The sequence below is a fragment of the Oryzias latipes genome, chromosome 19 (assembly GCF_002234675.1).
Source record: "Oryzias latipes chromosome 19, ASM223467v1".
Lineage (NCBI taxonomy): Eukaryota > Metazoa > Chordata > Actinopteri > Beloniformes > Adrianichthyidae > Oryzias > Oryzias latipes.
The window spans coordinates 3,096,766-3,121,487 of record NC_019877.2 but is presented as its reverse complement, the minus strand read 5'-3'; the positions used below and the strand labels follow the sequence as shown (position 1 = coordinate 3,121,487).

The window sequence follows — 24,722 nt, the reverse complement described above, 5'->3', positions numbered from 1 at the left end:
TATATATATATATATATATATATATATATATATATATATATTATAACTATTTCAATGGTCAAGTATTTCTGAAAGAACAACACAAATCTCATCCTCTGCTAAAACATAAAAAAAATAAAAATAAAAAAAGGGCTTGTTAAAAAACAAAAATAAAACATTTAAATCACCACAAGCCTTTTTTTTTCCAGTAGAAAAAATAAATAATTACACTATAAACCCTTTTGACCATCCACAAAAACCTGTGCTTTTGATAGCCGGATGTTTAATTAATGAATCAGATTTAATAATTTTAGATTTTACTTTATGAAAGACAAAAAAAATTAGGCCCTTTAAGAAGTCAAAACATTTTATCATCCCAAGTAACAGTACAAAAACAACAGTAGTGTACAAAGCAGTAAACGTTTTTCTTTCACTTGTCTTTTTTCTTCACCGGTTTCCGAGGAAAGAACATCTCCCGGAGGTTTCGCAGCGGCCCTCTGCTGTAGAAGTATCTCTTAGAGTGATTGGGGGCGGGGCTGCAAAGAGCATCCGCCGCCGCCGTCGGGTGGCAGTGCTGACAAACGTAGCCGCGGCTTTTGTACCACTCATTGGAGGTCTGGTTGACCAGCGCCAGGTAGAAATGGAACAAGGCGTAGCCCGCCAGGAGGAAGAAGACGAAGACGACGAAGCCCAGCATGAAGATGATTCGGGGGAAAGTGAGAAAAAGATGCTGGAAGAACAAAGAGGGGGAAGAAACATGAGTGAGGAGGAGGAGTGCAGCTTTGTGCAGATGTGATGCACAGGCAGTACCTGGACGATGAACGGAAACCCAGCCGGCTGCTGCTCGCCGTTCTCGTCGATGTAGCTGGCTCTCAGGAGCCCCGAGCGCAGCACGGCGTGGAGCAGCATGTCCAGCGTCAGCAGGGCCACGTCGGCCGCCATGGCGCACACGCTGAAGAGGTACAGCAGGAAGTAGCCTGTGTTCTGAGCGCCGACGCAGTTGTTCACCCAGACGCAGTGATGGTCAAAGCGATGAACGCATCTGTCGCAGACGCCTGTGCAGCAGACGGGGAGGTGAGGAAACCAAACATCCGTCATCGAACCCGCAGGGAGCAGAAGGAACGCCGGGACTCACCGCAATGTTTGGAGCGAGCCGGTTTGATGAGCTGGCAGGTCGGACAGGAGACTCCAGGATGGAACAGCCTCTTGTCGTACGGATAGACGCGGAGCAGTCCAGAGACGGTGCTCTTTGTCACCGTGCCTACCAGACAGTGAGAAAACACACAAAAAAAACACAAAAATGGGGTTTTCTGATGACATATATAGAGAGAATTAAGCTCAAAAGGATATTTCTGAGTATTTCTTTATTCAAATCATTGCAAGTCGGGAGCAGACAAATTAAAGTAGTTTGATCCAGATTCCAGCTCAGACGAGGAAAATAAAGAGGTCCGTGGATCTATTGGTCTGCAGGTGGATGCATCGTAGCTCTGCTAAAGGCTGTTCCCAACAGTCTGCTCCTGAGACAGCCAAGCGACGGACCATATTCCCCTCACCAGGCCTGATTATTATGGACATTAGATTGAAACTAACCTGGATCTGTCTTAATGCAGAGGTAGAAGAAGAAGGTCTTTAGCACCAGCAAAATATAAGGCACTGATAAGCTGGTCAGAGAGGTGTCCATGTCCCTGCAGAAGCCAAACACCTCATAGGTGAACTCTCCGTACACGGCGCCCTCCAAGAGGATGTGCAGGTAGATGAACATGTTGTTCCTGCAAAGCATCACACTTTAAAAACCACATTTCAAAAAAAAGGCAAGCTTAAAAAATGCTTTGGTATCCCTAAAAATAATAAGTAAAAAGTACCTATTTTTTACCAACATTATTTTACAATATTTAGAAGGTTTTCTTTATATATTTGTTGTACAAACTATACGCAGTACAAACCAAAAGTTTGTTTCTCATTCAAAGAGTTTTCTTTATTTTCATGACTATGAAAATTGTAGATTCACACTGAAGGCATCAAAACTGTGAATTAACACATGTGGAATTATAAACATAACAAAAAAGTGTGAAACCACTGAAAATATGTCATATTCTAGGTTCTTCAAAGTAGCCACCTTTTGGTTTGATTACTGCTTTGCACACATTCTCTTGATGAGCTTCTAGAAGTAGTCACCTGAAAGACTGTTAGAATTTGGATTATGGCAAGAAAAAAGCAGCTAAGTACAGAAAAACGAGTGGCCATCATTACTTTAAGAAATGAAGGTCAGTCAGTCTGAAAAGTAAGGAAAACTTTGAAAGTGTCCCCAAGTGCAGTCACAAAAACCATCAAGCGCTCCAAAGAAACTGGCTCACATGTGGACCCCCCCCAGGAAAAGAAGACCAAGAGTCACCTCTGCTGCAGAGGATAAGTTCATCCGAGTCAGCAGCCTCAGAAATGGCAGGTTAACAGCAGCTCAGATTAGAGAGCAGGTCAATGGTACTCAGAGTTCTAGCAGCAGACACATCTCTACAACAACTGTTCAAAGGAGACTGTGTGAATCAGGCCTTCATGGTAGAATATCTGCTAGGAAACCACTGCTAAAGAAAGACAACAAGCAGAAGAGACTTGTTTGGACTAAAGAACACAAGGAATGGACATCAGCCCAGTGGAAATCTGGGCTTTGGTCTGATGAGTCCAAATGTGAGATTTTTGCTTCAAACCACCATGTCTTTGTGCGACGCAGAAAGGTGAACGGATGGACTCTACATGCTTGGTTCCCACTGTGAAGCATGGAGGAGGAGGTGTGATGGTGACCTGGCCTCCACAGTCACCGGACCTGAACCCAATCCAGATGGTCTGGGGTGAGCTGGACCAATGAGTGAAGGCAAAAGGGCCAACAAGTGCTAAGCATTCTGGGAACTCCTTCAAGACTGTTGAAAGACCATTTCAGGTGACTACCTCTAGATCAAGAGAATGTCAAGAGTGTGCAAAGCAGTAATCAAATCAAAAGGTGGCTACTTTGAAGAACCTACAATATGACATATTTTCAGTGGTTTCACACTTTATTGTTATATAATTACCTATTATATAATTCCACATGTGTAAATTCATAGTTTTGATGCCTTCTACTTAAAGTGAAACCTTAACCACTATATTATACGTAAACTTCATGCAAGAACATTTATACATTGTGCACAATATACACTCTCTGATCAATATATAAATTATTAACGTGTATAATTTGTACTTTATTAATCTATTAAATCATCATTTTAACAACAAACCTTTGATGAAACATTCTGTGCAGACTCCGCTGGAAAAACCTCTGCAACCATAGTGGAGTAAAAGGGGAAAAAACCTGTGAAGAGAGATATTGGACCTGGATCAACAGCGCCACTCAGCGGTGGCTTAAAGGAGTGCAAGTGTTTGCATCTCACCTTTCTAAAACAGTCAAAAAGTCTGTTTAAGGGGCTGTGCTTCTGGCCGGAGTATTTACAGACCAGAAAAATGCATGTCAGCATCACCGCGACGTAGATAGCAAACAGAGTCAGAAAGTCCATGTTTTGGTTCTGAGAGACAGTCACAGACAGAGAAACGAGATGTTTATGGATCAAAATTAAACCACACAAAGACACAAAGAACAAAAAGGTAAAAAAATAAATAGTAATTGCTACATTCATAGTAGTTACATTTCTGTTATTTTAAAAACAAAAACAGTGTTCCTACATGGCAGAGAAGAGTTAGCATGCTACCTCCCCACCTACAAGTTGCTAACTCGTTGTAGCATAAATACAAATACGTTTGGCGTTTAATACTTGCCGGATAGTCGAGCTTGCATCGAACTGTCTTTCAGTCTTTTAAAATCTCCCTTTAACATTTCCGATTAGATGTGGTATTGAGTTGCCGGCTTTACTTTAGGTCCATGCCTCACATCCCTATCTGCTTATTACGCTACTTCCGTAGCATCCATGCTACGTCATGCTAACAACAACAATGCTATGCGGAAGTTACAAATATAAGTAAACAATAAAACAGTTTCTTAAAATAAACAAAAGATTAAAAAAAGTGTGAGCGAAATTGATAAAAAGAATTATCTATATATGTATTTTAGATTTTTTTTTAAACGTACTTACAGAACCCTTATTTAAATTAAATTTCTATTTTTTATTTATTTTTTAATAAATTTTGTGTATTTTTTATTTGATAATTCTTATATGTTTTTGTTTGCCAAAACATATCTGCAAGTTCTTATCATATAGCCCCATTTAAATGTGTTCATATTGTTGTTGAAATATGGAGTTGTCAATAAAGACTTGCATTCAAAAATAAATGAAAAAAAATAAAAACTCAGCGGCTTTTAAACTAGTAAATTGTTTTTGAAATTAATAAATAATTAAATAAGGCAAGAACTAAACAAAGAGCATACATTTAGAAGTATTTTTTAAAAACTACTCTGGAAAAAACTATTTTAACTTACTTGTTTGAAACGACACACAAGATGGACTTCTATTTAAAAAAGATTTCTCTTTTTCTGGAATGTTAGCTGTTTTTAAATAGAGTTTAGAACTCAACTGAGAAAAACCTTCTCAGTTCAGACAGTAATACATATATAGTAATACATATTTATATATAAAATAATTATATACAATAAAATCAATTTAAGATGGTTGGACTCATCTTTACTAAGTCAGTTTCTAACTTTTTTGAATAATGTAGATAGTATTACAGAATACACAATTTGATTTGGTTTGATGTTTCTTAATTTTTGTGTAGTGCCTGGAGGTAACATCTCCAACTAATAAGCTCTTCGTAAATAATCTTTTACGGTGATTACAGTGAAATATGCATCTGCCTAGTGGTTTAATCGTTTAGTTGTCTCTTTATGAATTAGAATTTTAAACAAAACATAACAGTGTAAGTGTCTGTCAATGATGACCCAAAGACAAGAGAAGGAACCAAATCTTCCAAATCAATATGACATTTTCATCACGAAAAAAACAAAATTACCACCTATTGTGTGTTTTTTACTGACTATGTTGTTGTTTTATAAAGCAGCAGCATATTTCACGTTTTATTCATTACCTTTTTTTCTTACAGCATTACATTTCTTTTATTAGGACGTATTATTTCTGTTCTCAGTGTCTGTTTCTTCCATCCAGTGAATGACATACATGTTGGATCTGGTAGCAAAGTTGTTCTCATGCTCAGGTTACAGCTCACAGTAGACGACCAGAGAGCTTTACTCTACTGCTGTGAGGACACATCGATGAATGCAGCTTGAAAAGGTAACGTTTAGAATTTTTTTTTTTTTTAGTTTAGTTAATTCTGTGAGTGTTTCTGAAAATATCGGATAAAATACTCTTTTCCTTGCCACAGGAGCCAGAAGCAGCTTTGTTTGTCATTAAAGCTGACTGTTTGTCATGTGGAGAGTTAAGCGTCATTGCGGGGTTGTAAAAGTAAACTGGACTTGAAGGCAGCGTGGTGCGTTTGCAGTGAGTCACTCTGCATTATTCAGCGTGTAGCAGACAGGCTGTTCCTTATTGTTTTCATTTCATCACTGACAGTCTGCCAACCTGTCACTTCCTTCAGCACTTTCTATTCTGCTACAAGCAATTCTCAACAATTTTCATTCTAATGCACCTGTTGGTCATAATAATAGAAATATACATTTCTATTTTTGTAATGAATGAAAGCACCTGGACAAACCTGTGTGTGTGCCATTTGTGTACTTTTCAGATTTGAATATGGATTACAAAAAATATTTGGCTCTTTTTGACAATATTAAATCTAGTTTAAGTTCAAAACTTCCTTTCCAACGTGACATTTTGTTTCAGACAATAAGAAAAATAACCCATAAATTGATTAAAAATGAAATTTAATTCACAAAAAAATGAGAAAAGCACCTAAATTTGTAGCAATAAAACATTAACTTGGCATAAAACTTAGCAGATGACAGAGGAAAAGAAATTCTACTAACTTCACACAGAAGGCTTCAAAACAAACAAATGAAGTTTAAATAATTTCTTCAAGAAAGTAAGTTCTGTAAGCTTATTTTTATTTTTTACCAATATCTTAGAACCCTACTGTTCCTTAGTTGTGTGACATGATCGAACAAAAATCAACCTGTTAAATATCTGTGATCTCTGATATTTCAGATGAAAAAAATATTGTAATAAACTTCACACTGCAAGAAAACACAATGAAACAATCATGGGGGGGGGGGGGTGCGTTCAGGAAAATTTAACAAAGAAGCAGTATGTTAAGGATGGCTCGCAGGTGCTACCCGCCCCCACCAACCACTATCACCCCGTTTTTACCTGCCTTTTATTAGCTGAGTGGCTTCTACACCCCCCTCACTCTATCCCCTTCTGCCACCCTTGACAGAGCTACACGTGACAAATGCATGACAAAATGGCATCTTTCCGTTTTTTTTATCTCCATAGCAACCATTTCATTTTTTGGTCGCCTGGGGATGACGAAGAGGTTGATGTCATTTTAAGAAAAATCGACAAAAGTAAACTTTTGGATTTCCTTGGCAACGGAGGTTTTTTGTTTGCCACACCTACATTCCTAATACGCTCATATTGTGTGAGCCAGATAATCACGTATTACATTTTTCCAATATTCGGGTACAAATGTTTATTAGGGTAACACCACTTTTCAGAGCTCGCCGTTTAAAAGCTGCAAACGTTAAAAGCAACTTTTTTTTTCCCGACGTCGCTTCCAAATGATGCTCGAGAAGTTAGGAGGCAACGGAAGAAATTCCTAAGGAGGATTTTCGATTTGTAGAAGCTACTAAAGGTGAATTCAAGCCCAAATTCAAGGTGGCGGCCTCTTCCTGAGGTTAAAAGTAGATAAAACCTTGGTTGTTGAGAAATTTCATGAAATTTGTTTCCTACAATTTTCCTAAATAAAAAAAAAAAAGTGACGTTTTTAAATTTCATACTTTGCCAAAAAAGTTACTCCCAAGCTGGAGGTTCAGTGGCCATCCCATAATAATTTCAAAACCTTCCTTTGGACATCCCAGACATTTGTGGATTTTGAAATGTATTTTTTTTAGGCCAGTCAGAGATTTCTGCCCCATTAGTTTTTTTTCATGATGTGATGATGTGATGTCATCATTTTTTTTTGGGGGTGGGTCGTTCAGTATGCCTATAATTCATTTCACCGGGTCGAGGGTTTGGGCCAACAGGTCTGTACATGAATTCAGCTTGGAGCTGAACCACTGATGTATAAAATTTACATCGCACACACATCACATTAAAATGATGCAATTGACGCTCAAATCACTATTGAATTCTATATAAGCTGCAAAATAATCAGTTATACGTTGATTTATGTGTTCTTCGAGTGGTTCACTAAACGTGGTTCATCTTAATTATGTGCACTATGTTGGTTAAAAAAGTACTGACATATATCTCTATAGAGGTCCCAATATGAACTGTGTTTTTTTAACGCTGACACATTTCTGTCACTCATGAATGTTTCTCTTGTTTTGCATTAAACCCGTATGCTTCACCTGCAAATTTGGCTTTAAAAACATTGGTTTTACTTAAAATCCTGGAGGTTTTAAAGCCCTTTCTGCATGTTTTGATCCCTATTTTCTTGTCACCAGAGACATATTTCGTTTTTACCAAGGGAGGGGAGCATGTTTTAGGACTGTATTCATAACTGGGGGGTTGGGGTGGGGTGGAGGAGTGCTGAACATTCAGCTGATAAGCCTGTAATCCTACAGGCTAAAGCCTTAAATTGCCCCTGCACCCTCCGGGTGGGCCGAACATACGAGTGTGCTGACACACTTGGACGCGTGGCGTTCTGAGCCATCCGATGCTCCAATTAGTACCCCGTCAGGTTTTCTTGCATCGACTCAGAGTGATTTCTGGGCCAGGAGCGGTCCCTCGGAGAGCAACCTAGCCAGGAGAGGAAGAGGAGGAGGAGGAAGACACTGTGGTGTATTTATAGAAAAACCAGGCCTCACAATACTCTTTTTTTGGAGACAGAATTAAGGAACCAAGGTGCATGGGTGCACGTGTCCCAGTTTTCTGATTAACTGTGAAGGAGGCTAACCCAGGGATGATTCAGGGATGAGATGCAGGACGAACTCTTCGCACACTCACTTTTCTGTACACACTCACCTTTTTGCTCACGAGGAAGGAATGGGGCAGCGTTTTCGTTTCGCTGCGTGGTTTTCTGTGTGACTTTGGGCTTGGATGCTGTTTTCTCCTCCCTTTATTGAAGGAATCACAGCCCACTTTACCTTTTTTTTTTTGAGGGGGCAAGATCATGAAGAAGTTTTTGCAGAACAAAAAGGGCAGATACTCTTTTCGGCAGAGCAAAAGGGGGGCTCGGTGTCCGAAGGATTTCTGTAAGTGTTTGATCGGCTTCAGTTCTCCTCCTGGGATGGATGTGGAGCACATCATGCGCCGCCGGGCCACACCGGGGAGGGGGGGTCACAGCATAATCATATTTATTTTATTTTTCTGTCCTATTCATTCTTTACTTGTTTAGTGTTTTGTGCTTCCAAAGTCAGCTATATGTTTCTGTATTCCTGCTCAGCTTGAAAGATGTGTCAAAAGAAAGGAGGAACTTTTTTCTTTCAAACTAATTAAGGTCACAATCTGTGTGAAGCTCTTGCTTGATTGGCTGAGGTGGAGTTTGTGAACCAGGTCAGGGACCGCTGGGTGTGTCACAGTGCGGGGTGGAGGGTTACAGAGTGCTACAACTTCACACTCAGGAGATTGCAGGAGAGACGGCGAAGAGCTGCATCTTTTCGAGCTTTTATTTTGAAAAAAACTGCATTTTTCGTTGAATGCAATGGGGCTTGACTTAAGATGGGCTGAATTGGGTATGAATGTCTATTTTAAAGACTTGCCGTGACAAGTGAAGTTGAACGAGTTTCTTTTTACTCTATTCTTTTAGTTCTCAGCATGCCGACTTCCAACCAGGGCTGGCCGGAGGAATTCGGCTTCCAGCTGGGGGGCTATGGACCCAGCTACATTCTGTCTGTGGAGGAGGGCAGCAGCGCCCACCTGGCAGGGCTGCAAGCCGGAGATCAGGTTCTGGAGATTGAGGGCCAAAACGTGTCGACGCTGGCTCCACAGGCAGTCATTGCCATCGCCCAGACCCAGAAGAACATCCCCCCAAGCATTGGAGTGGTGTCCCGCATACAGCAGGCAGGTGTTGCAGCTCCGAATCCCAAACATGGCGTCTATAAAGATGGTTTAATACGAGGCTTCACGTCTGACTTCCTAAAGACACATTGTCTGTCTTCTGCAGATGGACATCACACCAGGTCCCGATGGTCGATATGGGTTTACCATAGTGGGAGACTGCCCTCTGCTGGTGGAAGACTGCTCTCCATGTTCCCCAGCCGGGCGCGCGGGTTTGAGAGCCGGAGATTATGTCATGGAGGTGAACGGCATCCCCGTGAGGCAGCACGAGATGGCAGCATCCCTCATCAAGGCTTCTCAGGGCCGGACGCTCCGCCTGGGGGTTCTGTGTCTCGGTCCGAGGCAGAAACGAAGCACGAGCGTGGAGGAAAGCCAGGGGACCGGGGAGGGGGCAAGACAGGACCGCAAGCACAAAGCTCTGGAGTTCAACAGGAAGGTACTGGCTGATGATCAGAAACACTGACTATCTGTTTAAATAAAGGTTAACACCACAATTAAGAATAAAAGACTAAAATCACATAATTGATCACTTTGTGCTCCTTCACAGTTTGTGCCTGAAAGTCTGAAACTTTGGGATGCTGATGGATTTCCTTGGATTCCTTATTATTCTACTAAAAAAAAACGTTTAGGCTCTTAAGTTCAGTAGATTTAGTACATTTCTAAGAATACATCATTTTTGTTCTTCGATTTAACAATTGACCTTACACGAGAACTGAATCGAGTGACGTCACCCAAAGAAAACGGCGTCATCTACTCGGTCGCAATCTTTTTCACAAAATACGGATGCGGCCATGTTGGAGCCAGACGACGTCAGTACGATTGATCCGAGTCGGTCCAGGTCAACGTTATGGCAACCTCTCTCACCAATCCGCAGTGAGCTTGTTGGAAGGCCACGCACTTAAAAATCCATACCTGTCAATCAAATGTTTCCGAACGTTCGATGTGAGACCGCCCACTTTTATTGAGACTTAAATGACAGAAAAACAAATAAAATAAAAAAGGATTAGAACATGTTTAAAACAGGTAGCAGAGTAAGGATAGTTATTCTGACAAATATAATGATAGAAAAAAAGCAGTTTATTTCTCTATAGAAATCTATAGGATTTGTGCGGGTACTTCCTGGTTGGAGCGCCAGGGGGAGGGGTCACTCAGTCCAGTTTTCGTATACAGCCAATTGATTAAACCACTTAAAAAGTTTTTTTTGCTCCTCCTGCTTTGATGCATGACATTTCTTATTCTTGAGACTGTGTTTTTGGTTTGTTTCTAGATAGCCAAACTTTTCCCCATACTATAATACCACCACCACTGTGTTTTTAAGGTAGGGCATCGTTTTTATGCTTGAAAAACCTGATTTTGCTCTTTGATAATAATAATAATAATAAACTTTATTTACCGTATATACCTTTCAGGATAAAAATCACAAAGTTCTTTACAGTACAACACTGAATATAAAAATAAGGAATTATGCTGCAAAGGCTCTGTCACCCTTAGTTTTTAACCGCTTTACATATCAAAACCCTTCATTTTTGGCTCACTGACCCAACCGAGGGCACCGTGAACAAACAAAACCCATCCTGATGGAGGTAACTTCTAAAGCCATTTGGACGAGTGACAAAATGATTCAAGGGGGAGAACAGTTTAGGTCCAGATGCCATGACTCAACTTTAAGAAAACACCACCTGGATGAATGAGAACCTCCTGTTGGTCCTTAATTTAATCAAAAGTTAAATTTTCAAACCTCTGCCTTTTAAGATGATCAATCCTTTTGTGAGGCTTTCTGATCACTGTTGAGGAAATGTTCAAAGTTAAGCTTTGAAAACATTTTTTTTGTGAAACAACCACTTTAATCTCTGTATTTTTGGTTAAACTGAGAACCTTTACCATCGTGTTAACGCTTAAACTTTGGGTTGACGTCTAAAAATGTCCCGTGTCACTGGAACACGAAAAGGCCCAGATAACCACGGTTTGGACGTTTCCCGCTGATGTTTTCATCTTAACCTTCTCCATCAGGTGGACCAGGTTTTATCCGGTGAGCCTGAAGTGAAGGAGCAGCTGTTCGCCGTGCTGAAGCAGTTTGCTGCAGAGAAGAGGGTGGAGTGGCTGGCCGCGGCGCTGCCGGAGATCCTGACCACGGACGAACACCGGCAGCTCTTCTCCAGCATCAGGTAGGAGCCCGAGGCGTCAAAGTCTGCCTCTCACTCAGACTGGAGAGGAGAAGCAAAAAGAGGCCGGTGTTGCTAAAAACACCAGCTTTAGGTCGGAGTTTTCCCGTTTCTTCTGATTTTCGTGCTTCCTGAAGGCGACGTTTTCTCTCCATCGGCTTATTAGTGCGGAGATTTGTTTTCTTCAAACAGGAAAATCTTAAGACCTTCAGTTCAGTTTGCTTCTTTCCTTGACTTGATCAAAACAAGTGAACACGTTTAGACGTTCTCTATGTATTTTGTATTTTAATGTTAGCTCAACTTCCTTCTTTCCTCAAACTGGGAAAAAGTTTGAACCCAAAAGTAGATCCAAGTGGGCGGGAATGTTTTTTTTATTTAAGACGACAACATTTTCTTCCTGCTGTCCCATTCTTAAAATTTTGTAATGGTTAAAGTTGTGCCAAGAAAATATTTGCTGCTGTCTTTGAACGCACCATTTTGACTCAAACCCGTTTTAGCTCATTTGTTTTATTTTGGTCCATAAAAGACCAACTTTGATGAAAGTGGTGCTTTTAACATGTTCTTGTGGCATTTCTGATGATGGAGGACATATATGAAATAAATTAGGATTAAAATTCCACTTTTAATTATTTCTTTATTCAAATTGTTGTGAATCAGGTGCAGACAAAAAAAAAAGCGGTTTGTATTAGATCGTAGAAAAAAACGCTGCTGTTTGGACTGATGCTCTGCAGCACGAGGCCTGATGGAGGATGTCGTCCATCAGAGTTCATGGTTCTATCAATGCTAAGGTGTTGCCCTAAAACTGCATAGCAGCCCCTCACCATTACACTACCACCACCATTTTGGACTGATAGAACGGGAAATTGACCAACCGCAGAGTTCGTCTTCAAAAAAAAAATGTTCAAAAATCATTCAGCATTTTTGTGATTAAAGCTTGTTTTGTTTTTTTTGTTTTGTTTAGGGAAAAAAAATCTGAAATTTAAACTATAAAACTTTATATTCAGTTCAAACGCAAAAATTATTTTAAAGAGCTCCAAAAAAAGCCAAAAAAACAGTTTTTATTAATTCTGGTTGTCATCAACTAATTCAGTCCAGATCATTTCTATCAAGACAGATTATCTGATTTAAATGGTCTAAATTAGAGACAAACAGATAGATGGTTTTTTAGTGTAATCTCCAGATTTAGCGAGAAAAAAACCTCTAAAGTAAGATTAGGAAGAAAACCTCCAGCAGAGCAGGAGTCAGTAAGGTCGACCATCTGTCGTGACCCACTGGGGTAAAAAAAACTACAACAACCAGCGTCAGTCAATACAGGAACAAATAGGCAGGTTAGGTACTGCAGACAAAAGAGAACAGAGGAACATCTGTTAGTAGACAAGAGAAATAAAATTGGGTGATTGCAAAAATCTCATTCGCTCATGGATAGGAATAGACAGAAGAAAGGTTTACAGAAAAGGACTAAACAACCCACAGCTTTATTAAAAGTAATTTTACCGTACTTTTATTTTGAAAAGGCAGAGGAAGGAGAATGCACGTCTTTTATTCAAGTGTTTTGGGTTATTTTGGCTCCACGGCAAACACAAAAAGAGGGAAGAGGGAAAAAGCTCTTGAACCCTTGAACTCTTAGGGTTGGCTGCTGTTTAAACTCTTATCTGACCATCGTTGCTGCCATACCTGTGCGTCACCATGGCAACCACGTGAGTGGCCAAACCAGCCATGAATTCAACATAACAAAAGTCAGGCTTCTCTGGAGCCAGACCAATTTTTTTTGTGTGCGTGTGTTTGTTGAAGTTATCAAACCACAGATTGGTTCCTTTAAATTTTACACTTTCCTTTCAGCCTCAAAAATGTTGCATTTACCGCATCAATACGGGGTTTTTTGCAAAACAACAAAAAAGTTGTTGCTGTAAAAAATGAACAAAAAAAGTCTGGGGATGTTCTGGAACGGGCAGTCTGATCTGGGGGAGAGAAGCTTTTTTAAAATAAGGATTGGCAGAGCGGAGTGCATTCACAGCATGTCTCTGATGGCCACATTGAGCCGTTTTCGGCACGTGAATCCAAAATGGAGCACAAACTCAGCGTGTGCGGGCGGCAGTTTTCCAGCTAACACAGACCGTTTTTTTGGTCACTTCTGTGCCAAAATGTGTCCTGGATCCCCAGCTGATTTATCTACAGACTGTTCATCCTGTGAGGGAACCAGTTTGTCGCATTTCTGTACGACCGGCTGCATTGATTAATAAACATGAGGAAGGATTTCCATCATGAATTAAGTTTGACTCACCTTTAGTAAATTATTCAGACTCTTTTCTGCACCAGAGAAAAACATCCAAACCACTTCTGTTCGGTCCGTCGTCTCCCCCCTCTCTCTTACCTCACCTCCTCGGTCTCAGGGGGAGATTTTTTGCTCAGATGGATTTTCTTCAGGTTTTCTGCAGAGAGGAGTCGGGCAGCTCCTCTGACATTTGCGCCCGGTAAAGACGGGTCCCTGCACGTCATGAAGCCCCTCAGAAGATGAAGCCATTGATCTGCAGCTCGGTTAAAGATTGGTTGGTTTGTTAGAGATGAGTCAAAGCTGAGGCGATGAATTGTTTTGGGTGAGTACTTCTCTTTTTGAAATCTTCAAATCTGCTGCTGTTGTCTGCTGTTCAAGAGAGGTTAGTCGGTTTCTCCGGTATTTTGGGGATTTTTGTGAGGAGAAATGAAGGCTTCAAACCACAGAGATTTCATCTCTGAGGATTTTTAAAGTAAAACCTGGTGGTTTGAAAGGGTGCTGACAGCATCTGCCAGCATCTCTGTGGGAATGCAACTGTTTTTTCACCGAGCACCAAAAAACCCTCATCTGCAGCTCAAATGTGTTCATCATTTCCTCCTAAATTCTTGGATCCGTTTGCCTGACAGGAAGTCTCAGCAAATTGATCCTATAGGGGAATTTCGTGAGCCATGTTGGGTTGCAACCCTTTTTTGACTTGTGCTTCACGCTGAGCAAAAGCTTTTATTTATTTTTTAAGACTTGATAATGATGGTGTTTTGCCTGCAGGAGCTAGCAGCCAGAATCTGCTCTCAGTTGTTTCAGCTCGAAACACTCGTTTTTAATAGACGATCGAGACACACGGTCCTAAAATTTATGCTAATTGAAAATGAAAAAGTCTGGTTAATCAACCGATTGATTAATAAAATTAGCTTTTATCCTTTATTGCACATTGTGAGGCTGATGAGAGGGCGAAAATCTTTCCATGGCAACAGAGGAGTCTGCTGGAGTGTTTGTTCTTCATGAATCAGATGGTTCAGGGTTCCTTAAGGAGAACCCTTTTTCATTGATTTAAGGAGCTTCACATGTTTCCCAAAATTGCTTTAAAATAATTTGTTTCCTTAGAAACAGGGCAGGAGGACAAGAGCAACAGTAACTGAGGTTTAAGAATTTATAGAAAGTCTGTATTTTCTCTAATTTTATATATTTATTTTTTTGTGTTCATCTTCCTTGTTTTTTGTATGCACACATACGCCCGAACAACGTTTTAGTCATGTTTAAAAATAATGTAAAAATTCAAACCGTGAAAAGCTACTCTCCCCTTCTGCCCTGCCATCCTGGTCCGGTTTGCACGTGAAAAATTTATACAAATAAAAAACGAAACACTTTTTTCAAAATGGCATCTTTCTGTTGGTTTTATCTCCATGGCAACCATTTAATTTTTTGGTCGCCTGGGGGGGAAGAAGAGGTTTATGTAAGTTTTAGAAGAATCGGCAAAAGTAAACCTTTTGATTTCCTTGGCAACGGAGGTTTCTTTGTGAACCACACCCACTTTTCCAAATACGTTCGTATCGTATGTTATAACTTTTTCGTTCAGCTTGCTCCAAGGATTCATGAAATACATTTTCACATTATTTCAGTGAAAAATATGCGAGCAACAGGGAAACGCCAATATTGCAAGCTTACCATGGTGACGCTATTAAAAATCTACAAACTCTAAAACCAACCCTTTATTCCCTAAGTAGCTTCCCAGTGACGCTCAAGGAGTCGGGAGGCGATGACTCCAAATCCCAACAGGGAGTTTAAATTTGTATCTGGAACTAAAGATTTATTTATTTTTTAGAATCTTCAAGATGACGGCAAAGTGGCTAGATGGTTAAGTTGGCTAGGAATGGCGTACCGGAAAACAGCGTTCACTTCCCAGGGGTTCAATGAGCTTAATCCAGTGTGGGTCCTGGCAGAACTATTCATGCTACACTATGTAGCCACAAGGAAACCTGAGTTTGGGTTTCCCTGTGCCGGTCCCCAGCCCAGATACAATACACGGTTGTGTCAGGAAGGGCATCCAGCGTAAAAACTCTGCCAAACCACATGTACCAATCAGTGAAAGCTGATTCGCCGAAGCGACCCCTGACGGGATGTGCCAAACGTTCAAGATGGCAGACCCTTTCTGAGGTCAAAGGTTAACAAAACTTCAGTTGTGGTTGTCGACTTAGCCTGTTGGCGTGTGTGTGAAATTTTGAACGGATCGATCAAAGTTTTCATTTCCCATTTTGTGGGAAAATCGCCAAATTTCCCATTTCCACAAAATGATCGCAGAGCAGTAGGTACGGTGGCCATCCCATAATAATTTTAAAACATCCTCTGGATATCCCCAACATCTGTGTTTTGATTTTAATAGTGGATTCTGAAATCATTTTTGAACTGAATGAGAGATTTTGGGCCCTTGCAGTTTTTTCTTTTACAGTTTCTGTGATGTCATCTTTTGTTTTGTGTTTTGGTGGAGGGCTGGTTCACTTTATTCAAAATTCAATGTCATCGGATATTAGGTGTGTGCCAATTTTGGTGAGTTTGTGGCCATGGGACATATTTACTCAAAGGCGCAACAAGAAAGAATTGCAAAAACTATATGGTCCTTGTACCATGTACAAATATAATCAGATCAAATCAAATCAAATATAATCAGATCAAATCAAATCAAGATCAAATATAATCAGATCAAATCAAATCAAAATAAATATAATGAGATCAAATCAAATTAAATATAATCAGATCAAATCAAATCAAAATAAATATAATGAGATCAAATCAAATCAAATATAATCAGATCAAATCAAATCAAATATAATCAGATCAAATCAAAATAAATATAATCAGATCAAACCAAATATAATATAATCAGATTAAATTAGATCAAATTAAATCGTATCAAATCAAATCAATCAATCAATCAATCAAATCAAAATCTCACTTCTACATGTTCCCTTACAGATTAAATAACTTTTTTTTATAAAAACAAATTTGCATCCATTATTTACTCTTTATAAATAATGTTTTGAGTTATGTTTTTGTTAAGAGCACTGATGCTCTCAGTGAGCAGCTGAGAGGTTTTCGTTTTACATCTACAAGCAGCCTAAAAATACCAAATACTATTTATATCTCTGGAGGCTTTTATCTGAGCTCATTTTAGCTTCACAGCATTTAAAGGAGATTTTCTTTTGGTGAGAAACAAATCAAACAACTAGTCGTGTTTGCAGTTTCACTCTAGCTGAGCTTCCCAAAGGTCTGCTTCAAAGACTGTTGTTCAGCCAGCATCTGCATTCTCACGTACAAGTTGTAATGTTGAAGCTGTGTTTTTTATTTTTTAATCGGCACTTTGAATAACAGCTTTGCAATTACCTGAAAAAACTTCTGTTTTGATTAGCTCCAATTAAATCTGCAAAGAACGAAGAAAACGAAGACAGATGTTGTCAGATGCAAACTGCACAGGCATTTTTATCCTCACAACAGCAGCTGACTGGATATTTTTCATTTTTAGACAATTATATTTCATCTGAAAGATGGTTTTCCAAGCAACAAAAAGTTAAAAATGCTAAAATCTGTTTTTTTTCTGTATTCTGAATGCACAGTTAGTTGTATTTGTTCTGTCTGGATGCTTAAAAAGATGTTTATCCTTTGTTGCCCCCTCTAAAATTGAGTGTAAGCTTCAGAATTGTGTTGAAAAATCGACGTTTTCATGAATCTGAAAAGCTTCTCCACCACGCATCCAGTCTCCCAAGAAAGACAGATGATGCACCAAACTGGTCTGTCTGCCTTGGAGCCACATCCTGACTCCTGAAATTAAATTAGGTCTATGGTTTTCTGCAAATCATTCCTGCTTTTCTTTTTTTTTTTTTTGAGAAAACAAGTGGGGCTGCTCCAGACAGTTATAGATCTCTGTTTCTTACAAATGAGGTCGGATTAGGTCTTTCTGAGGATAAAGTTTTGGTACAAAGCTGGCAGCAGCTTCACACACACAGACATCAGGCTGACAGGTACTGTATCTATGTGACTATATGTCAGACAGCAGGGAGGCACAGATAGCAAACAGAGAGGGAGCGAGTGGGCTGCTGCGCTTACAGCACCAGAGAACATTTATTTATATCCCACGAGGAGTCTGAATGTTGTAGCCAGCAGTCTGCGTTCAGGCTGCAAATACACCGACGAGTGATCAGCAACCGACAGCTCACCGATAATACATGGCCTGCATCTGTACCTTGCGGAGCCCCCAAAGGGACATTGAAGAAAAAAATATTGAAGGAAAAAAAAAAGAAAACTAACAGAAGAGCACCCGTTAGTAACAGGTGTTCACTCATTAATAACAGGTCCGCACCCGTCAGTAACAAGGGCTCACCAGAAACCGACAGCACACTAGTAAAACATGGGCTGCATCTGTACCTTGCGGAGCCCCCAAAGAGACATTGAAGAAAAAAATATTGAAAAAAAAAAAAGAAAACTCACAGGTGAGCACCCGTTAATAACAGGTGAACATCCATTAGTAATAGGTGTGCACTCGTTAATAACAGGTGAGCATCCATTAGTAACAGGTGTGCCCTCGTTAATAACAGGTGTGCATCCATTAGTAACAGGTGTGCACTCGTTAATAACAGGTGTGCATCCATTAGTAACAGGTGTGCACTCGTTAGTAACAGGTGAGCATCCATTAGTAACAGGTGTGCACTTGTTAATAACAGGTGAGCATCCATTAGTAACAGGTGTGCACTCGTTAATAACAGGTCCGCACCCATCAGTGACAAGTGCCCACCAGAAATCGACAGCACACTCGTAAAACATGGGCTGCATCTGTACCTTACGTAGCCCCCAGAGGGACATTTAAGAAAAAAAACTGAAGTTAAAAAACAAAACAAAAACTAACAGGTGTGCAGCAGTTAGTAACAGGTGTGCAGCCATTAGGAACAGGTGTGCAGCAGTTAGTAACAGGTGTGCAGCCATTAGGAACAGGTGCTCACCAGAAACAGAGAGCACACTGATAATACATGGCCTGCATTTGTACCTTATGGAGCCCCCAAAGGGACATTTAAGAATAAAAAAAACGGGGGGAAAAACTAACAGGTGCGCACCCATTAGTAACATAGTTTTCTTCCAGCTTTTTTGCGGTGCAGACTTCGACATGCTGGAGTCAGTAAGCAATTATTGGTCTGAGTCAAGGTTTCTATGGCAACTGCTCTTGCCAATTAGGAGTGAGCTTGTTGAAAGGCTACACGAAGTCTGTCAAACGTTTATGAACGCTGGGCGTGAGACCGCTTACTCTTATTGAGGCATCTGATTGGTCAGTTTATAACTTGAACAACTTGCAAAGAAAATAGGACTATCAAGCACATGTCAAGCACATGTGTCATTTTTCTACAGAAGTCAATGAGATTTTGGCTTCAAGGAACCATTTCCTGCAACGGCACGCCAGAGAGGGAGGGGTCACTCCGCCCCGGCTCATGTGTGTTCACTGCGGACGTCACAACTATAAAGTCATTTGATAAAATTCAGATTTCTTCGCAAAAATAATCCACATTTTCCAAACTTTATTGGAATTTGAGCCCAGCTCTTGGCTAAAACCTACGAAGGTTTGAATGATTTGCTTTGAATAGCTGTTGAGTCAGCTGTCAGAGGTACAGTGAGTGCCAGGTTAAAGTGTGCTCAAACTAATCATGAGTAACTTGAAAGCTTGAGGGTCAAAAAGAACAAAGGCATCAATCTTCTGGATTTTTTTTAAAACTTTTTTCATGAAATATTTGTTCTGTAAAACATTTTTAATTAATTGTGTATGGATCTTTCATTTTGAAATAATTTGTCTTCTTGGTTAAAAACTCCTTTAATTCCTGTCATAATTTTTTTTATTTTTCTAGTTTATTAAAGAACGAATGAACCAGCTCAATGTTTAACTAAAGGCTTGAGCTGCTCTGATTGGTGAGGAGGGAAGCGGTTCTACTTTATCCAGGTTGTTTTGTGGAGCAGGCAGATTCGCGGCTTAATGAGCTTCTCTGGACGTGAACCTGAAGTCTTTTTCTTCCTCATCTCTCAGACCTGATCTGTTGCTAATTGGCCGACTGAGGCTGTTTTCTCAAACCACACGGCTGATTCATCCCAACAACAAATCGGCGAGTCGGATCACAGCAGACTGGTGTAGGAGGGAGTCAGAGCGCTTGTTTGTGCGAAACTGTGCTGAGGTTCAGCTCCCAGTTGGTTCTTTTGATGCATTCAGATGATCAACGTGTTTTACAGAACAGTGTTTACGTTTTCAGAACCTGGCAAACTCTTTGAAACTTTGGCCGACCTTTAAAAAAAAAAAAAAAACTACATTTAGGATGCACAAAAACTGTATCTTAATCCTTGAACTTCAAATATCTTTTAACATAAAGGTATGGAAAGATTTGAAATTCACTGTTTTATTACATTCATTTGGATAATTTTGTGATTTTAGTGATTAAAGTCTGCTATTTGAGTGTTTCTTTTTTTTTTTGCCTGATTGAGATCTTGAAACCATGGAAAACGATGCTGGGGATTGAGAGCTATGTGCCGTCTTGGATTATTTGGAACAGTCTTTTAATATTATTTGGTTATCCTCATATAAAATCCTAGTTCTGACAGTCTTTTGATGGTGGAAAGCAGCATCTTGCTGTCTCTTCCTTTTGCGATGTCGGCACTTTCAGGACTTTATTTGTTGAATTGTGTTTTGTCTTGATGAAATTTTTCTTTACAATCTTAAAACTGAACTCAGCGGCCTCGTGGTAGAGTGTCTGCCCCTAAACCGGCAGGTTGCGAGTTCAAATCCACTGCTGAGTCATGTCAAAGACTTTAAAAGGGGATCCATTTAAAACGTTAACAAGTTAGATCGGGAGGTGAAAACCACCACATTGATACAAAACTTCCTACCAAAATAAGAAAAATTAGTTTCAAATATTCTAGTCAATGCTAGAATAGGAGGTTTTTGTCATAAAAAGGACAGGATTTTCTTTCAATTGTCTAAAAATGTTGAGTTTTCTTTGTTGTCACTATTAAACTCAACGTCTAAACATTTGCAGATATAGGAGGCTTCGTGTTTTGGTCATCAATTTGGTGGTTTTAACCCCCCCATCCAACAATCCAACCCGTTCACACACTCAGGTGTGTAACAAATAATGAGACTTTAACTCTTAACGATACAAAAATCCTGCAACTTGACTCAGAAACTTCTGATCATTGGGTTCAGAGGTTACACCCACATCTAAAAAGCATGATTATGTCAACAACTTTACATGTTGAGTGGACATATGCATGTAAATGTTATTTGTTGATGTTACATGAGATGATTAAGCTGCACATTTCTATTTAGAAACATGTGAGGTTGTCAATTGAAGGAAAAGCTGAATTGGGAGGATGGGAGCCTCTGGATCAGAGATGAGGTGTGGACGGAAGCGTGGGAGAGGAAAAAACATTCAGCTTCTTAAAATGGAGAGAGGGAGGGAAAGCAGAGGAGAAATCCCATGCTTTCTCACTCCCACACCTTTTTGCTCTGCTCTATTCTGGCTCCGGTTCCTCTCGCTGCTGCACTCAGACTCCGGGAAGCAGCCACCGATGCCACGATTTCCTCATCTCGCTTCCCTCCGCAAGAAGAACTTCACTTTTCTTCTGCAAATTCACTTTTTTCACCCACTATTTTTGTCTCTCTGGAGATAATTGGCAGCTTCAGGGAAAACATCCCGGACCTTCACAGTGGGAAGCCTGTTGATCGCAAACTTCATCAAGTTTTTTAACACTTGAGCTGAAAACAATCTATCATTTCTAGACTGAAAGCCCGGACTGAAGTGGATCTGTGATGTAGATCTCTCTCTCCTGCGGTCAAACCTCTAACCCGTCCTCCTCGCATGCCACCATGTTTGCCAGGATCTTCATCCCCAAGAAGCACCGGCAGCGGTTCGACGATGCCGTGTCCCAGAACGTGATCAACCGGCTGTGCCGCAGCAAGAGCATCAGCGAGCCGCAGGGCAGGCTCCGCCGCAGTCGCAGCGAGGACCACTCCGAGCGCCGCCACGGGTCCAAGCGGGCCAGCTCCGTGCCGAGGGATGGCGGGGAACCCGGAGGGCGAGGTGAGGCGGAGAAGGACAGGGGGGTGAGGAAGTCCGTCTCCGGGATCCCGGCGCATCCTCCCTTGGGACCCAATCAGAGGTGAGATTTGGGGGGGGGGGGGGGGGGGGGGGGGTTACTCCTCAAAAAAATCCTTTACTGGACATTTTTTTGTCTTTTTATCCCTAAAAGAAGCCAGAATTGGTGAATTTGGAAGGGACAGACCTGCTGGTCAGAGTTTGGTTAACGCAGCCTCCTCACATGCTCACATAACACCCAGCATGCCTCTCTGCATTTAGCCCGCCTTACATAACCGCAGCTGTAAAGAATACTGTAAATCGGTGTTTTCTCTCCCCTCTGCGTCTCTTTGTTCTGTTTAGACACTCAGGCAGTGCAGCCTGGAGTCATTTCCATGGAAACACGTTGTGGACCTGCAGCTCATCCTCACTTCTCATGGAGGGGTGGGGGATGCAAAAAAAAGAAAAAGAAAACAAATCTGCAGATTGTCAGAAGATTTTGCTTTAGAGCAGAAGGTGTTTGAAGGGAAAACAAAGACCTGAAGTTTGACTCAGGCAACGGGACGTGATGTCCCCCCCGCGTCTCCTGACTCCCACCACCAAGACGTGACAAACGAAAACAAAGAGGAGGCTCCAGCAGCTCCTCTGCAAAAGCTGCAGCTGGGCTCCTCATTCATGCACTGACAGCAAGAATGAAGTAAACAACAACAAGATCACTGTTTTTTTCTATTATTATTAGACATTAATTGGCTTTTTAATTAAAAATGAGTACCGGTAATTAAAACATCTTTTTTTGAGGAAACTGCCTTATAAGCTTGTTTTGTTTGGACAAATGTTTGGAAAATTTTACATCATGGTATATTTCGGCTCGAATTAAAAGGGGATGAAGTCACGGTCAGGTCATGCCAGGTCACTTCAGCATTCGTGTTTTTGTTTGCACCCTCAGGGTCCTCCGCGTCTACCGGGGGAAGAGGAGTTTCGGCTTCACGCTGCGAGGTCACGCCCCCGTCTGCATCGACTCCGTCATCCCAGGTGAGACCCCGGAGACGCCTCCTCCTCTTCCTCCCTCCCTCTGCGTGGAGGCTTGACCTTGCTGTGCATGTTGGTGGGAAAGGTGGAAGCGTTTGAAGTGGGTGGCGGAAGGCCTGACGAGGTGCCGTTGGGCTTCGGAGGCCAGTAAGTGCACCAAAAAGGGATTTTTATGACTCTCAATGAGATGTGAAGAGGAAAACAGTCACTCGTTAGGGGACAAATGACTTTTTATTGATGTTTATGCTTTATTTTGCAGTAGAAATCAGCCAAAAAAGACCTATTCAGTAATTTATTATGTCGTTTTTCTTTTCAAACGCAAACAGAGGCGGTGTTGGAAAAGTTATACAAACCTTCTCTGATTTATTGAAGCACTGGGGGGGTAAAAACCTAATCTTTTATTATATTATTTCGTTTTTTTGCTTGTGTTTACTCAGTCACAAATTAACACGTGGAATTAGAAATTGTTGCCGTACTGCGATGATTAATTCTCATCCATCTGAGTCTGTAAAGATTAGTCACAATCTAAAGTCAACAAAAACACGTAGTTTGTTTAATTTGTCATAATTCAAATCGACTTATGCAACAATTATACAATATTTTAAATGTTTCCTTGAAACCAGACCTCCTATCATTGCTTTTATGGTTATTTTATTGCATTTTTCAGCGTTATCACCTTCATAGTTTGTTAATTCTTTTTTTTAATTGAAATTGTTGTCATATTTTTCATTTGACTGGTTTAGTTGAAGTGAAATTCCAGCAGTTTGTTTAGCGCAAAAAAGTTTAAAGAGTACATTTTATGAGGAAAAAGGCAAAACATTTTGAGTTAAGAAGTAGTTCTATGTCCGAAAAAGGGATATTATTGTAAGAAAAGCTTCAGGGTTTTCTTTCTCGGGTGTAAAGAAGTAATATTCTTCACTGAAGCTTTCCGACTCCCCTGATCTGGACCCCTGAGCTCAGTAGGCAGTCGAGGCTGAAGTTGAGAGAATTTACCGGATTCCTGTGAGAGGCATGAGGTGTGTGTGTGTGTGTTTGTGTGTGTAGCTGTTGATGACATCACACCGCTCGCCCACCATCCTCTCCCACCAACATGTGCTGAAGCAGCTAGAGCTGACTGACTCAGTGGGCCTTATGGAGGTTGAGATGGAGATGGCGGGGGCGGGTGGCACGTCTCCCATCATGGTCTGAAACCCTTTGCTGATTACCCGGAAACCACAAAGGCCTTTAAGAGAAAAAAAAATAGAGCTGAATTAGAATAAGTGATGTCAGTCCGGTGTGAGGAGGCGACGGCAGCCGTTTGTTGTGACACCGCTGCTCCTATTTGCATAAAAGCATTTAGCACGGTGCTCATGTCGATCCCGTTAGTCACCGTTCTGCCCGTCTGCCTGCCGCACCTCGTTAGCCGGACGACATGTGCCAGGGTCCATTTCTCAACCCAAGCTTGATGCCTGATTCTCCTCGTTCCCCTCCCAGATAGTCCCGCGGAGGAGTGTGGGCTGAAGCCGGGCGACCGCATCCTTTTCCTCAACGGGCTGGACATGAGGTTTGTCTTCAACACTCCAGAAAAGACACAAACTTGAAGCTTCCAGTTTGTTTGTTTTTTAATGCAGGAGAAAAGCATGAAGGTAACATTTACCTGTTTTAATTGAAGCACAAAAAATAAATAGGGAGAGTTTTTTGACACACTAACCTTCTTTTATCATACTTTCTGCTGTTTCCACCTGCATGATCGACTTTATTGATAACATCTGATAACAGAACAACTGAAGGAATTTTCTGGTTTCATTTTTCCTTAAAATGACTTGTTTTCCCCTCTTTAAAGACCAACTGCCATCATCTCTCGGTGTATTTTCAAAGCGTTCCCAGTGGTCTCTTAGTTAGTTAGTTCTGTTTACAAATCTGCTCCACTAGGTTGACTTCATCAAATCCCATTTTTTTTCCTTCTCTTTATTCATTCACAGATAAACACGTGGAATTAGAAATTGTTGCCATATTGTGATGATTAATTCTCATCCAAATGAGTCTGTTAAGATTAGTC

At 40.8% G+C, this 24,722-nt stretch overlaps 3 protein-coding genes across 6 annotated transcripts in view; 2 read left to right on the top strand and 1 right to left on the bottom strand.

Annotated features, from left to right (window-relative positions):
• Window positions 1–287: 287 nt before the first annotated feature.
• On the bottom strand, window positions 288–3,946 carry zdhhc4 (zinc finger DHHC-type containing 4). The gene is made up of 7 exons (XM_023949626.1): window positions 3,781–3,946; window positions 3,399–3,530; window positions 3,246–3,319; window positions 1,570–1,748; window positions 1,115–1,240; window positions 790–1,034; window positions 288–709 (listed from the first exon to the last, which is right to left on the bottom strand). The coding sequence occupies exons 2-7, from the start codon at window positions 3,519–3,521 to the stop codon at window positions 410–412; spliced, it is 1,047 nt and encodes a 348-aa protein (XP_023805394.1). The 5' UTR covers window positions 3,522–3,530; window positions 3,781–3,946; the 3' UTR covers window positions 288–409.
• Window positions 3,947–7,695: 3,749 nt separating this feature from the next.
• On the top strand, window positions 7,696–9,209 carry LOC111946451 (delphilin-like; the record flags this gene model as incomplete). Its single annotated transcript, XM_023949786.1, has 2 exons — window positions 7,696–8,326; window positions 8,881–9,209. Coding segments are annotated over exons 1-2 (411 nt in total), but the record flags the coding sequence as incomplete, so codon positions are not given.
• A 13-nt stretch (window positions 9,210–9,222) lies between these two features.
• Window positions 9,223–24,722, top strand: part of grid2ip (Grid2 interacting protein) — a 34,410-nt gene continuing 18,910 nt past the window's right edge. For 3 of the 4 annotated variants that reach the window (XM_023949496.1, XM_023949495.1, XM_023949494.1), the window contains exons 1-5: window positions 9,223–9,567; window positions 11,142–11,296; window positions 21,459–21,740; window positions 22,602–22,687; window positions 24,158–24,227. In XM_023949496.1, the coding sequence (XP_023805264.1) occupies window positions 9,238–9,567; window positions 11,142–11,296; window positions 21,459–21,740; window positions 22,602–22,687; window positions 24,158–24,227 (923 nt within the window). In that variant the 5' untranslated portion in view covers window positions 9,223–9,237. Of the gene's footprint in view, window positions 9,568–11,141; window positions 11,297–20,679; window positions 21,741–22,601; window positions 22,688–24,157; window positions 24,228–24,722 lie in introns of those variants that run through there. The other variant, XM_023949497.1, reaches the window with a different exon arrangement.

Coding starts and splice junctions, on each gene's coding strand:
- zdhhc4 (XM_023949626.1), bottom strand. CDS start 3,521: ATGGACTTTCTGACTCTGTTTGCTATCTACGTCGCGGTGATGCTGACA. Junction 1,749..3,245: donor CACAGAATGTTTCATCAAAG/GTTTGTTGTTAA, acceptor GATGCTTTGCAG/GAACAACATGTTCATCTACC. Junction 710..789: donor GGTTTCCGTTCATCGTCCAG/GTACTGCCTGTG, acceptor TTGTTCTTCCAG/CATCTTTTTCTCACTTTCCC.